Below are 13,808 nucleotides of genomic sequence, written 5' to 3'. Positions count from 1 at the left end.
TTAAGTAAAAATTCATTTTGCCAATACCACTTCAGTTTTTTCTGCCAGACCTTCTCTCCTTGTGCCAACATAATTCCTGCCTTCATGCAATCACCAGAGTACTACTTTCTTGTGGAGATTTCAAACAAGTAAGGAGCCCTGTGCCTAAACTAGCTTGTTTTGTGTAAAATGTTTTGACTGTACTTCTTTAACATCAAAACAACCCCAGAAACATAACAGGATACACTGACTGATCTTGATTCCTTGATTTTCTTATGGATTTATATATGTGTTGAGCTTGATCTCAGTGCTAGCAAGGAGTTATAACAGACCCCTTGGTGCTAGTTTGTTTCAAAGGTTCCATTTATTTTGGTATGTTATGAATATAAATGTCTTTCTTAACCATAACCTTAGCCCCCTTCTTAGAATAACTGCTTTCAGAACAAGAATTGATATGGTATTTTTTCCAACTCCTCATGTTATGTATCTTATATTGTAATATTAACTTTTTCTAGGGGAGTTGATATCAATTCTTCATATTGTGATTTCACAAGTCGTTTCGTCTTGCGTGTACATGGAATTCCAATTGACTTCAGGGTGTCGTTGGCTTTGATCATTGTAAGTGTATGATCTTTGGATTACGATAAACAAAAAGCTGATGAGTGTCCAAGTAATTACACTTTTACACACTAGTAAACATATATTAATCTTTGTAATATACACAGGCTTAGTACATATTGTGATCATCTCATTTGCTGGAACCAGAGTTTTTCATCAATTGAAAAACCAAAATGTTGGTTAAAATGCAACCTGTGGTAGTCCATTTATTTGAATTTTATCAATATAGTTTCGGATGAAGAAAGGATTTCTTTATTTTTTGTATAATTTAATGTTTACTTATGTATGAACTCTCCCAGTCAAAGTTTAAATATATCTGGTTGGACTCAAATACCTCACTTAACTTTATTTCTTATTTATTTCATCATTTTGTATATCCTTTTCCAGGGCAGCTTGTTTGGCTTTGTCTTGTACATCTTCTGCTACTTCATCTTTACACGTGATGACCACAGGATACCTAAGAGTATTCAAGCTAGATGGGCTGTATTCAAAGAAAGGAGCAAGAGAGTCAAGCCTTTAGGCATAGATAAAAGACTAATATATGGTAAGTGTTTTGTTTTGTTTTTTTTTTCTGTTACTGAAGAAAGGTTACATGTAGTAGATGACAGGCATTTAATTTCCAGTCAGTGAAGTTTTATAGATTTTCGCATATCTGAACCTATATGATGTACAGAATTAAAATGCTGATCAAAAAGTAACATCCACCAATGTTTGACGATTATTTATTTGCATGTCATGGAAAGAGAATGAAGTTGTTACTCCTGTTTTAAAAAAACATGATTCCCTTGCGAAGGTGGTGCTGAGCCCTTTGAATTTGTTTATCATAAGTTTTCTTTAAGTGAGTAATGCATCATTATCTAATAATATAGGTTTGTTGGTTGGTAAGGACTTAGTTGTTAGTTACTGTAATTTTGTTTAAGTCATTAAAGATATTGTAACCCTTTATCATCATCAAAAATGAGGTTTTTACTGCATATAATTATTCAATTATTCCTCTATCTTTGTGCTTTAAAACAATAATTCACTCAAAAATATAAGATATTGGCATTTATATTTCTCATTGCAATGCATAAGCATAGGCAAGTCAAAGCTTTAATTGTCATTTTAACACCTTTCCATTTTGAGGTGAAATAGCAATCAGTATAGGGCATAACTTCATCCCTGAACAAGGTTTTATCACAAAAATTGGCAGAGTTGACATCAAATGTATGGGCTGCAATCCCGTACCGTCAGTTTGGTTTAAATATTTTTGTTATGGAGTTATGAGGTCTTAATTACAGATTTTCATTTAAAAAGGCATTATTTTGCTTTATCAATGATAAAATCTGAACTTAAAAGAAAAATCGCTGGCAGGGTTTTGGAGTACTAAATGGTGTCATTAAATTGGCATTAAAATGATATTCATGGGTGCTTAAATAAAGAAATTAGAGCAACCAATTTTTCTATTTTTATCCCAAAATCACAATTATGACGTCATCCATAAGATGACTTGTGTAAATGTTAATTAATTTAGTCACTGAACACTGAAGTTTTATATGTTATCCAAAAGAATGTATGTAAGGCAGTAGATAAGGAGTTTTGGTTAAGGGTAACAATATCCTTAATTGGGTCACTTTACAGTCTGCAACCCAACAAATTGTTTTTCATATAATTCAGGTAGTGATCCTCTAGTCACTGCTAGGGATGAAGGATCACAGGCAGACAGTTCTAATCCTTCGTCCTTTTTGTCAGGTGAGGGAGAACACTTTTACTCTGAATGATTTTCTATATCTACGTATTTTGACTATTATAGTTAATTAAGGCTTATGGGACGTAGAATTTATTTTGGGAGTTTGCTAACATGGTTTATGGATTGCAGAATAATTTGATTATGAAATTGATCATCAGAATTATATTGCTGTTGATCTTTTTTTGTGAAGCTGAATTCAGAATGAGAAAAATAGTGTCTTTGCCAAGAAATGCTTGTTTATACATTTTTTAAAAAATATAAAAATGATACATGAGTCCTAGTTATTTTTCAGTTTGGAATAGGAGAGAGTCAAGTCAGATGTTGGAGGGGCAAGGCAACATGTCCACTCCTGAAGTAGTCGTACTTACAGCCTCCAGTGTTGACGGAGCCATGGCAGAGGTGGATGGTGAAGTCACCGATGCCCAGTGCTTGCACCAGGATGATGATACCATTAGTAATGCTGGTAAGTTTCTTTTGGCACAAAAAAAAAAAAAAATATATATATATATATATATATATATATATATATATATATATATATACATATATATATGTTACCCTTAATGTAAGAATAATTTAAAGTGCATCGTGGGAATAGGTGTAGTGTACGAATTAAGGCCGCATTCACATCGAGTTGAGCCATGGCTCTACAAAGCCACGAACTAAATATGGCGGACGTACATGAAAGGAAAACCGCTTTATCTTTTAATAGTCTCTCCACCTCTCACACGCGTCCTCCCTGCGGGGGTACAGTCATTAAATCTCGGCTCCATTGGGACGACACATGGGGAGGCGTGTGAGAGGCAGAGAGACTATTAAAAGATTAGGCAGTTTTCCTTTCATGTATGTCTGCCATATTTAGTTAGTGGCTTTGTAGAGCCATGGCTCAACTCGATGTGAATGCGGTCTAAATTAAGACAGTTAAAATTTTGCTCTATCAGTGCCATTTAATTGTGAGGGATGTCCTAAATAGAAGGCATTTTTTTTTATATCTGATAAAATTTACACTACTTCAGCAGCTGAAAAACTGGGCAGCAATGACTTGGATTGGGAGGTTACAGAAGAAATTGAGATGGAAACAGGGGATGTTACTCTTTACCAAAGGCCAACTGTGTGATGACGTCAATTTTGTACACAAATTTTCACTTTGCAAACCCTTTTTTTTCATGCAGCCAGCAACTTGTACTAAATACTTTGTTTCATAATCTGTTTCCTTTTCATATGTCAGGCAAAAAAATTACCTCTGGTTAGGAAGTATTTCCCAAAAACTGTGCACTGTAGAGTAAGCACATTGTCTAATTTGATTGCTGTCAGAGGGACTTGTCAGGTGCCAGTGCCTCAGTAGTTATGTAAACCATGGCCAACCCAGTAATTGCCCTTGGATTTCACCACAGAAAATTGGAAATAAGCCAAAGATGTAACTGAATATCAAGTGAAAAATCAATCTGTGACCCTGTAGAGGGCAGTTAAGCAGAAAACAGATTTTTAATTTGAAAGAAAATATATTTTATTTCCACTTGTATTTATCTATCCTGGCATCTTGTTGAATATTGTAAATATACTTTCATGTGTTATTGATAGTTCTACCATGGCTGGCTCTTCCAACAGGATAGTCCCACTTGTATTTTGCTTACAAGAAGTGTGTGCTTGCCTGTATTTTTTACACATTGTGTTTCACGCTCTTTCCTATCCATTTGTTATTGAAATACAAGTGCAGTTATCCTGTTGTTGGGTAATTTTTCAAGTGAATTGCTAGAAGTACATATTTCCATAAAACCTTGTAAAATATCAAGAGAATTTTTATTACACTTGTTTTCAAAGTTAATTCACATGGTTTATGTGATAGAATTTTCAAAGAGGGTACAAGAACATTGGGTTACATTAAAATCTTTGGAAAAGGGAAATGTATTTAAAAAAAAAGAATACAACGTTCTTTCATAGTTACCTCAATCATGATGAAGGAATGTTAATATTTTGATTTTGTGGACTTCTTCTATGAATGTTTTGCTTTACACATGAAAGTGATACATCTTACAAAAAAATCTTTTCAAAAAGTTTCATTTAAGGCCTGTCCTTAAGAATTATATAAGTTTAAAATCATCTTTCCTGCCAATATCACAACATCAAAATGGAAATGAATAATGCATTTGTTTGTATCCAGTTGAAAGTAAGTTTACATCACAAAATGTCGGTCGTCCCAAAATTTAAATAAGGTGTCAATAGAGACCATCTTTCTCTCTCATGACTTTCAGTGGGGAAAAACAGTTGAGCAAATATCTGTAGCACCTCTAGCACAATTCATTAGAGTTTTCATGCCCTATTACTGTATTAGTAGTACTTTTTAAATGCAAGGTTATACAAAAATTCATTTAAACATTGTTCAATTAAGTTACCTGTAAATGATTAATAAATGCATATCATTGAAACTATTCAGTTGTTTTAACAAAGTTTTTTTTTACTCTCATAATATATAATACCTCATATTAAAAGTTAAAAACAAAATATCAAATTGAATTGCACATCGGACCATGGCTTATAATGTTCTAGTCAAATCTGTTACCGTTTACAAACTCAGTTATAGAACTACATTTGTGCCATATATTTGATATTACTGTTGTATTGATTTATAAACAGCTTGGATATTATTTACAACAAAAAAATTGGCCAGTTATCACCAGCATATAAAGCTTGATCACATTCACCAAACCATTTTTAATGCAAAGAAAAACATTATATTTATTACTGTACATATATGTATATAAATAATAGTCCTGTTGGTATAGAAGTTTATGCTGTAGACCAAAAAATTTATGATAAGTGAATATTAAACATAACATTTATAAACAAGTCTGGAATTCTTGTGCTGACACTGTCATGGGAAATGTCTACCCTGTACCATGTTTTGAAGACTCGAATACTCCTTTCTTAAAAAAGGGTGAAAATTCAAATAGTGTCTGCTTAGAAAGATATTTGCTTTTGTTTGGATGCAGGGGGCAATCTGGGTTCTTCCTGCAAACCCTCAGCACATGCTGAACATATTCCTGCAATGACACATAGAGAGAACTTGAATTCATAAACAACGCTTCTAAAAGTTAAACTGCAGAGTTAATGAAATGGCATAAATACTGGGCATATTTAGTACATGTAAATGATTCAATCGTATAAAACCATCTTGCCCATACAAATTATAAATTGCAAGTGCCCTCTGTCATTCTTTGTTAGTTTTTTTTTTTTAAACTGAATACCCAGCACTTTAATAAACCCCATCATGGAGAGCAAGGGCCTTACCCCAACTGCAACTTCGATAGAAGTGATTATCAGTTCTGATCAATGGCTTGTTTAAATGTTCAATGATTCAACCTCCTTTAAAAAATTAGAAATTTCATTTATTTCTGCAATTTCAAATGTTTTGAGTTATATTCAGGTATGCTGAGTGTGTACTTTTCATCAGACTAAGTGTCAATATTTCAGCTATCCACTCACCTGCAGCTGATTTTGTCTTTCCTTTACAACTTTTTCTGTTCTGTTTCCAAACCACTTCTTGGGAGGGAATTGCAAAGCTGCCACCTGTATATAAATATATGCATATATCTAATTATTACTCTCAAGTTTCTGCTCGTTATTTTCTTATTATGTATGACAGAGAAGAACAGGAAGTAATTCATTTAGGCAGCAGAGGAGCAATGCATTCTCAAATATACATCTTTAATTCTATACTGGTCAAGCAGATCAATTTTCTTTAATTTTCTTTTAATTTTCATTTACTGAAAAAACACAATCTCACCTCTGGGTATTTTTTCTTCAGATGCTCATGCATCTCTCTGAATCTTCTGTAGCGACGAAACACACTCCATGTCTCTTCTTCCAGCACTCGGATCTGTTGACACAATGAAAGTGAAACGGTGTCAGCTTTAAAAATCGAACTGCAATCTCCAGTGATGTTGGTTCAAAACTTAAAATATACACTTCCCAATACTTCAACATTGCAATGTCATGATCATTGGTCAGTATAAAAATTTCCGACTTCATATCAATATTCTAGGTGCTGGGGTTATCCTGTACATAGGGGTACTTTGTGTCTTGGTTTGACTGTAGTGGTGACTATACCCCAGTAACTTAAACAGTTAAATGAAAAAGATGACCAGTTGGTGACTTACCTTCACTTCAAACTCGTGGTGTGTGTCTGTACCATACCCTCTCAATGTAAAAGATGGAATGACCACAACCACAGGTTCTTCTATGTCTTCTGTGTTCAGTGCCAGACTTGGCATGGACTTGGAGAGCTTGTTACTTGAAGACTGTAGAAAACCAAAAACACAAAAGCTTAGTTTTTAGGGCAGGAAATCAGTTTGTAAACAGCTGTTATGACTATTATGCATGTTCTTCAATTTCATCATGACCTACAGGGAAAAAATGCTTCCAACTAGATAATATTATAAAAAATATAATAATAGTAATAATAATAACAATCATAACAATAAAATAAATAACAGATTTCAAGCCGTGTCCATTAAAATTGTCTTAAGAGTATAATTCTATAATACAGTACAAGTTGAAAGCTATCAACATTCTCTTGACAAAATTACCAAAACTTACATTCGACAAACTCCTAGCAAACCGCCTGCTATTAAAAGTATCATCAGGACTCTTGAAGAAAAGAGCAACACACGAGTAACATAAGATAACATAGAAAAATAGCAAAAATAATACTTGAAAAAGAAAATAATCTCTCTAACAAGTGTACTCTAGAAATATGAAGACCAGATAAAATAAAAATAAAAGTTTTAAAAAAATACACAAGCATTACATAAATCAGTGCACGTAAATGATATCAGAAAGATAAAATAACTGTGAACATCAACAGTCAAATGCACACACATGACAACGTTATGTTTTGGGTAGGTCAAGATTCATCAAAGTTTAAGCCATTCTTTTCAGAATAACATGATGCAGACTGGACTCTGGCCACTATATTTTTGACAATACACATCCAAAACACAACAGCCTGTCTCGTAATGTTCTGAGAAGAACAGCTGAATCTATGATAAGAGCAGGCCAATCCCAAAACAAGAAGACGGGTATCTAGCATATTGCTCACCATTGGTGATCCATACGGGTTTGCCCTGGATGAGCCTGCATTAGGGCACCTGTATTTATAGAATGTAATGTTCATTCAAATTATCATTACCAATAAACAAAAGAAAGATTTAAAAGATGAATAATAAAATACTTTGAAAAATTATCATCATTTTCTGTAAGGCAACCACACTTTATATATTTCTTGGTTAATTAAAATAGTGATGACAAAAGAAAAGCTTATAGGGAAGATACAATGAAGTATCATGTATACTGATGAGATATCAGCCAAGATAATATGACCAGTACACTTCTGAGTGCACAAGACATGAACTTTACCACTTAAATTATAAAAAAATATGTATTCAGTAAAAGCAATGCCATTGTCATAGGTACAGATCAGATCATAGCACACTAACCTATTTTCGTACTGCATCTTTAATTTCTCTATTTCTTTGTCATGCTGCTTCTTAATCCTTTGGATTTCTTTGTCCCTGGCTTGCTTTTCTTTTTCTTTTTCAGTCATCCTTTGTTTTTCTCTCTTCACTTTCTCTTCAAATAGTCTCCTCTTTACTTCTTGTTCCACCAAAGAATTCAGCCTGGATAAAATCATATGAAATAAGATAAGTATTCCTTATCACTTGACTATGAAGAAAGGAATGGATATAATGGAATAAGATTCTGGCTTGATTTCTTCTATTTAAGACACCTTTCCAAACCAAAATGCCCATTTCTGGTCCTGGAATAAAAACCGCAATCCTTTGTAACAGCTTCCTTCTAACATTAACCAAGCAACAGCATGACAACCACCAGCTTCCTCCATATAATATATTTGCCCTTTATATTTTTGTTACCAATTTATACAACTCAAGCGAGAAAAAGTAACAGTATCATGCTGCATCAATCAGAAATTGCCATTAGACTAAAATGATTGCTAGTAGATAAGCAAGCCCTAATTTTAATGGGAAGCTCCTTTTTATTGCCCTGGCTTCATTCAACAGTTTGCTTTATGATGGCACTGTGACATGATGTGATCTAGATGAAGCCATTCAAGCAATGATAAACTGCCTGAAAAGTGCTTTAAGTTACTAGAATTCCAATTCTCTACAACCTTTTATTTACTTTTGTCATCAAAATATTTACCTGGCTTTAAGAAAACCGAGCGCAAATTTAAAAAAAAAAAAAAAGAAAATTAAACTCATATTAAAAAAAACTTCTTACTTCATTATTTTTAAGCTATATATCTAAAATGTGTACTTTCCGACAACACCTAATCACCCAAAGAGTATAAAGGCATATTCAACTCAATTCAAATGCAACAGCAAATGCACAGGCATGATTCTGAGTTGCAAGAAAAAAGTAAGAAGAAATGGTTCAGTGGCCTTGAGACTGGGGTCTGAGGACCACTTAAACAGAAAACCACAAAGAAAAAAAATCATGTCTGCATATAACAACACAAGCAAAAGTTCTACACTTGGTACTTTTTTTGTCCCTAAAATATGATACAAATGAAAATTGAACTTGCCTTTCCTGTTCTTCCATTTCCTGAAGCTTGAATTTTTCATCATCTATCCTGTCAAGCTCATGCTGTCTCTCTTCTTCAAATTTTTTGCGTTTTTCTTCCAGGTCTGCTTCTTCTTTTTTAAGTCTTATTTCCTTCTCTCTCAGTTCCTTTTATAGGAGATAAAAAGCACATGAAAAAATTTTGACAGTAGCTAAAATAATTAATGTTGGCAAATTTTAAACATAATCATTGGACCAATTTATCATCACTTCCCCTTTAAAAACTAATAAGCTACTTGGTTTATAGCAAAATCGTGGCAGGGTTAGCAAATTGTGTTATCATCTCACCTTAACTTTTTGTTCCCACGTGTTTGAGTCTTCCTGCAGCATTTCAACTTGTTCTTTATGGGCCTGGTTCTCCCGCTCTCTAGCCTTAAATACTTCTGCTTCCAATTCAAAAACTTGGTATTGTTTCTCGAAAAGAGAACCTAAAATTTTTTTGCAATAATATTTCATCTAATCAGCTGGGGTCCATTGTATGGAACTTGGAAGCTGATAACATATGACCTACATATGTAACTTCTACTGTGTTGACATGATTTGCAATTAACATGTATATCAAGTGTAACAGTTGAGGACTTGCCGCCTGATTCATCAGTAAACAAAATACTTTAATCAGGATTGTTTTGTTCAAGATAAAGATATCTTCAAACATACATAACATATCAATGGAGGTGACAAATTCACTTGATATGTTATGTTGTGAAAATTACCTTCAATGTTTCTTGAATATTTCTCAAACTTTTCTTTTCTTTTTGACAGCTCTTCTTCCTGCACTTCTAGGTCAAGCATTCTATGACAAAATATTGATGACAAGATCTCTATTCATGAATATCTACTGTTTTACTACAACCAATATATATGTGTCAAACTTTTCTTATTGAACTATTGACTAAATACTTAATATGCTTTCTCTAACTAATTCATGAACATGCATTATTTCATTCTCAAACTGATTCTAAGCTGGAAGCTGTTAAATTATTACTCTCTGAAACTATTGACTAAATACTTATGTTTTCTTTAACAAATTCATACACATGCATAATTTCATTCTCAAACTGATTCTATGCTGGAAGCTGTTAAATTATAACTCTGAAACTATTGACTAAATACTTTTTCTTGAACAAATCATGCACATGCATAATTTTATAACTGTGACAATTGATAAAGGTTTGTAGATATTCAAAATAACCCTTATTGAGCAAATTACATTTGGTATTACTTCTGCCTCACCTGCTTCTCTGTCCCTCCAGGACTTCATGCCCTTGGCTTTTCCTGGATTCCACGGACTCCCTCTTTTCATCAACCTGAGCCTCTGCATGCCTTTCTTCCTCTTTCTGTGCATTGAGCAATTTTTGCTTCTCTTGATCAATACACCCCTTTTGTTCAAAAGAAACCTTCACAAGACCTTCATGTTTTTTCTCCAATTCAGATAAAATGTGTTCTTCTTGGAGAACTTTCAATTTGTGTTCCTGTAAGAGTTTACTTTTTGATGTTAATTCCTGCTCCACTAATTGTAAAATATTATTTCCTCTGTCTCTAAGGCCTGTCCTGTCCTCTGTTATTTTTTTTGTCTCCTGGTCTTTGTACTCCTGTAACTGCTGCATCTCAGATATTTTCTTTTGGTTGTACTCCTTTTCTTTTTCTTCAAGGCAGTTTTCTTTTTCTCTGTGATTTTTCTTCATTGTTTGTAAAGTAATGAATTGCTGCTCTACCTCTTGCCTCTCTTCTTCACTGTCAACATTTGCTGCTTCTGAAGCAGCTTTATATTTTGCTTCCATTTCATCAAGCGCTCTTTGACTTTTTCTTAAATCATCCCTTTCTAGTTTCAATTCTGATTCTAATTTGTAATGCTCATATTGGAGTTCTGCCTTAGCTTCCTCATAGTCATTTTCTAGTGTTTCTTCTCTTGTGTCAAGGTCTGATAGTGCATGCTGAATAGCTGCATATTCATCAGACCATGTTTCCACTGTTTCAGAATTGAAGGAACCACCTTCCTCTTGGCTGAGCAGACGATGTCTTTCCTCTTCCATTAAATTGAGTTCCTAAAAATGAAAACATTTTATCTATCAAGTGAAGTGCTTATTTTTGGAATCACCTGCTGACCACGCTTGTATTCCTTTTATCGATTTGAAAAAATAAACTCATAAACGTTTACACTTATTAGACATAATGCAGGAACTGAGACCTTCAGTCTTAAAAACTGCACTTTTAACACACTATGTACATATGCATTATTGATTTTCCAAATACAACCAAATACTTTTTAATATCATACACTTGATAAAAAGTAAATTATGGATATGTAATATTTTGATTTAACTTTTATCTTTTGTAGCAAACTTATATGATTCTTATTAGTATTCTGTTAATACATCTATCAAACCGAAACACAATTAAATAACCTGTTTTACCTCGATCTATACACTACTCATGCAAAGAATGATATTTTGGAAGAAAATCCTAACTGGCAGCATCCTGTAAACCTTTGTTGCATTAAACACCTCCAATAATTCATACATGCAAAGCAACTTTTTCAATCATATCTTTAACACTTAAAAGAAAGCACAGACAAGAAGGGAATACCACACAACCACCATTTTAGTTTGGTTCTTAACTGCAAAGGCATTTATAAATATATATATGAGAGAGAGATATAGACATATGGTATGGGTTAAAATCATATTTCTGGTGCTATATCTTTACTAAAGCAGCCCTGGACTTTAGAGAAAGTTACCATCACCAAAAATGTCTTAACTATGATGTCATTAAAAAACCTACAAAAACTGCCTTTGTTTTACTTTTGAGGGGTGATATCACAGGTATTCCCTACCATCTCCTGACATTTCACCTCTGCCTTTTCTCTCTGTACAAGTTCCCTCTTTCTGGCAATTTCTTCTTCTAAATATCGCACTTTTTCTTGCTGCTCTCTGTTTTTTTCTTCAATTCGTTTCCATTCTTCTTCCAATGTTTCTTGCTGAAGTTGTTTCTCTTTCTCAAATGTTTCCAGTGCCTAGAAAGACATTGTTTATACTGGTTTCAAAATAAATGACACCTCTTTGATAACCAAAAGGTATAAGAACAGACATGTAACAAATAACAAAATACAATTATCACACAACAAATGCAAGGATTCTTTCAATAGAGTGCCTCTCAGAAGTTTAACAAATAAAGTGCAAGACTGGTTATATCAACCTTCCAAGTTTATCCCCAACATGAGAAATATATCATATCATGAGAAAAATATACTTATTTTGAATAATCTAATCAACCCTCAAACGTGCAAGCACTAATACAAATACATGAAAAAGTATGAAAAATGAGGACAGGCAGATGATTTTATCTGACACACTTTTGTTGTATATACACAAAGAAATGGCCTGGCAACCAATTTTTTTCTCCAAGTCTTAGAATGTTTCTCAGTTGAAATAATACAAATACCTCAATAAGCTCCTGTTCTGCCTCCATCACAGATTTATGATAATTCCTCTCCATTTCTTCCAATTTTTTTCTCTCTTCTTCCATTTTTCTATGCAAATATTCCCTTTCCTCTTCCAATTTCTGCCACTCTCCTTTCAACTCATCTTCCTTCCACTGTTTCAAACGATGCTTCATGCCTTCTAACTCTGACTTTGCCTTTTCCAGCTCATTCTCCTTGCTTTCTTGTTCAGCTTGTCTTGCATCCTCATGCTGGCGGAATTTCTCTTCTAAATCCTCTATTTCTTGTCGCTTGGCCTCCAAGTTAACCAGCTCATTTTTGTGCCTCTGTTCCAAATCATTCCTGTAAAAAAAAAGAAGATCTCTATTAGATGTGCCTTGAAAACCTCTTGCACTTCTTCCCTCTCAACAACTGCACAAAATAAAGTATTCTAAATAATATACCTGAACAAAATTCTATAAAGTATAAATGCATAATTTTCCCTCTTCAATTTTATAAAAAAAATTGTTAAACTAGCAGCTAACTTTCTAACAGTTTGACACACAAAAACAGTAGCTTCATCTTGTAGACTGACATGTTAAGTAAAAGATACACCACAAGTCAATGAGGTGTATGTAATATACACATACACAAAGCATGAGAGGTGTATCTTACTTATATTATAACTGATGTAGAAAGGTAAAGACCCAAATGTGGTGGATTTCACAATCATGTGTGATGTGCATGACTGTATGCAAGATACAACATATCTGGATCTTTTGTTCTTGGCATCCACAGTAGTATAGCCATCCACTGTGGTTGGTATAATGTACAACTGGTTAATAACTAACCCTAAGCCTGAAAACATTGACAGGTTGTCAGTTGACCTTGCCCTTGACAGGTCAGTCATGGATGCACTAAGGAGGGATACCCTTGAAGACCACTGCTTGCCTAAACCACCCTTCTAAAAACAAAATAAAGTTAATGTAAAATGAGGTAAAGAATACTATGAATAAAATATAAGATAAACATGCATAATCATTTGACTAAATCGGGGGAAAAAGTTTGAAACAAATATGTGTGCAGCTAATATAGAAACACTGTCATACATTTAGCAAACCTATGAAATGCTCAATTTTTGCAAGACTTATGGACAAGAGCAACATACCAAGTCTGGACTGAGTAATTTCCGCTCTTGTCTAAGTCTGGCAGCTTCCTTTGGGTGGTTGAAACGAAACATGTTTGTCTTACCCAACAGAATGACAGCACCTGGAAAATATCAATATGGAATTAATCCCTTGACAGAATCAAATCTATTGTCTACCATGTAATTGAAGGAAGAGGTGACATATCAAGTATAAAACAGCTCATCAACATTTTTCTCTAAAAAAGATGGACAATCAATATTATTTTAGCTAAGATTGT

At 33.7% G+C, this 13,808-nt stretch overlaps 2 protein-coding genes across 13 annotated transcripts in view; one reads left to right on the top strand and one right to left on the bottom strand.

Moving 5' to 3' along the window:
• The window catches only part of LOC106161333 (cation channel sperm-associated protein subunit gamma 1-like), a 21,646-nt gene extending 17,397 nt beyond the window's left edge, over positions 1-4,249 (top strand). For 4 of the 7 annotated variants that reach the window (XM_087004365.1, XM_087004361.1, XM_087004362.1 and 1 more), the window contains 6 exons: positions 36-128; positions 495-597; positions 985-1,141; positions 2,254-2,328; positions 2,619-2,789; positions 3,343-4,249. In XM_087004365.1, the coding sequence (XP_086860491.1) occupies positions 36-128; positions 495-597; positions 985-1,141; positions 2,254-2,328; positions 2,619-2,789; positions 3,343-3,443 (700 nt within the window). In that variant the 3' untranslated portion in view covers positions 3,444-4,249. The remainder of the gene's footprint in view (positions 1-35; positions 129-494; positions 598-984; positions 1,142-2,253; positions 2,329-2,618; positions 2,790-3,342) is intronic. The other 3 variants (XM_087004367.1, XM_087004366.1, XM_087004364.1) reach the window with 2 other exon arrangements.
• The window catches only part of LOC106170824 (kinesin-like protein KIF16B), a 26,408-nt gene continuing 16,704 nt past the window's right edge, over positions 4,105-13,808 (bottom strand). For 4 of the 6 annotated variants that reach the window (XM_087004353.1, XM_087004354.1, XM_087004358.1 and 1 more), the window contains exons 19-33: positions 13,552-13,652; positions 13,235-13,347; positions 12,407-12,746; positions 11,799-11,978; positions 10,199-11,010; positions 9,679-9,758; positions 9,254-9,393; positions 8,928-9,073; positions 7,822-8,001; positions 7,425-7,473; positions 6,923-6,973; positions 6,484-6,624; positions 6,111-6,203; positions 5,810-5,893; positions 4,105-5,367 (exon numbers count right to left, since the gene is read on the bottom strand). In XM_087004353.1, coding sequence (XP_086860479.1) covers positions 5,212-5,367; positions 5,810-5,893; positions 6,111-6,203; positions 6,484-6,624; positions 6,923-6,973; positions 7,425-7,473; positions 7,822-8,001; positions 8,928-9,073; positions 9,254-9,393; positions 9,679-9,758; positions 10,199-11,010; positions 11,799-11,978; positions 12,407-12,746; positions 13,235-13,347; positions 13,552-13,652 — 2,666 coding nt within the window. In that variant the 3' untranslated portion in view covers positions 4,105-5,211. The remainder of the gene's footprint in view (positions 5,368-5,809; positions 5,894-6,110; positions 6,204-6,483; positions 6,625-6,922; positions 6,974-7,424; positions 7,474-7,821; positions 8,002-8,927; positions 9,074-9,253; positions 9,394-9,678; positions 9,759-10,198; positions 11,011-11,798; positions 11,979-12,406; positions 12,747-13,234; positions 13,348-13,551; positions 13,653-13,808) is intronic. The other 2 variants (XM_087004355.1, XM_087004357.1) reach the window with 2 other exon arrangements.

The sequence above is a fragment of the Lingula anatina genome, chromosome 2 (genome assembly GCF_051362555.1).
Source record: "Lingula anatina isolate TDL-2025a chromosome 2, LinAna3.0, whole genome shotgun sequence".
Taxonomy (NCBI): domain Eukaryota; kingdom Metazoa; phylum Brachiopoda; class Lingulata; order Lingulida; family Lingulidae; genus Lingula; species Lingula anatina.
Note: the sequence above shows the minus strand (reverse complement) of the source record. Positions and strands in the feature narration are given on the sequence as shown.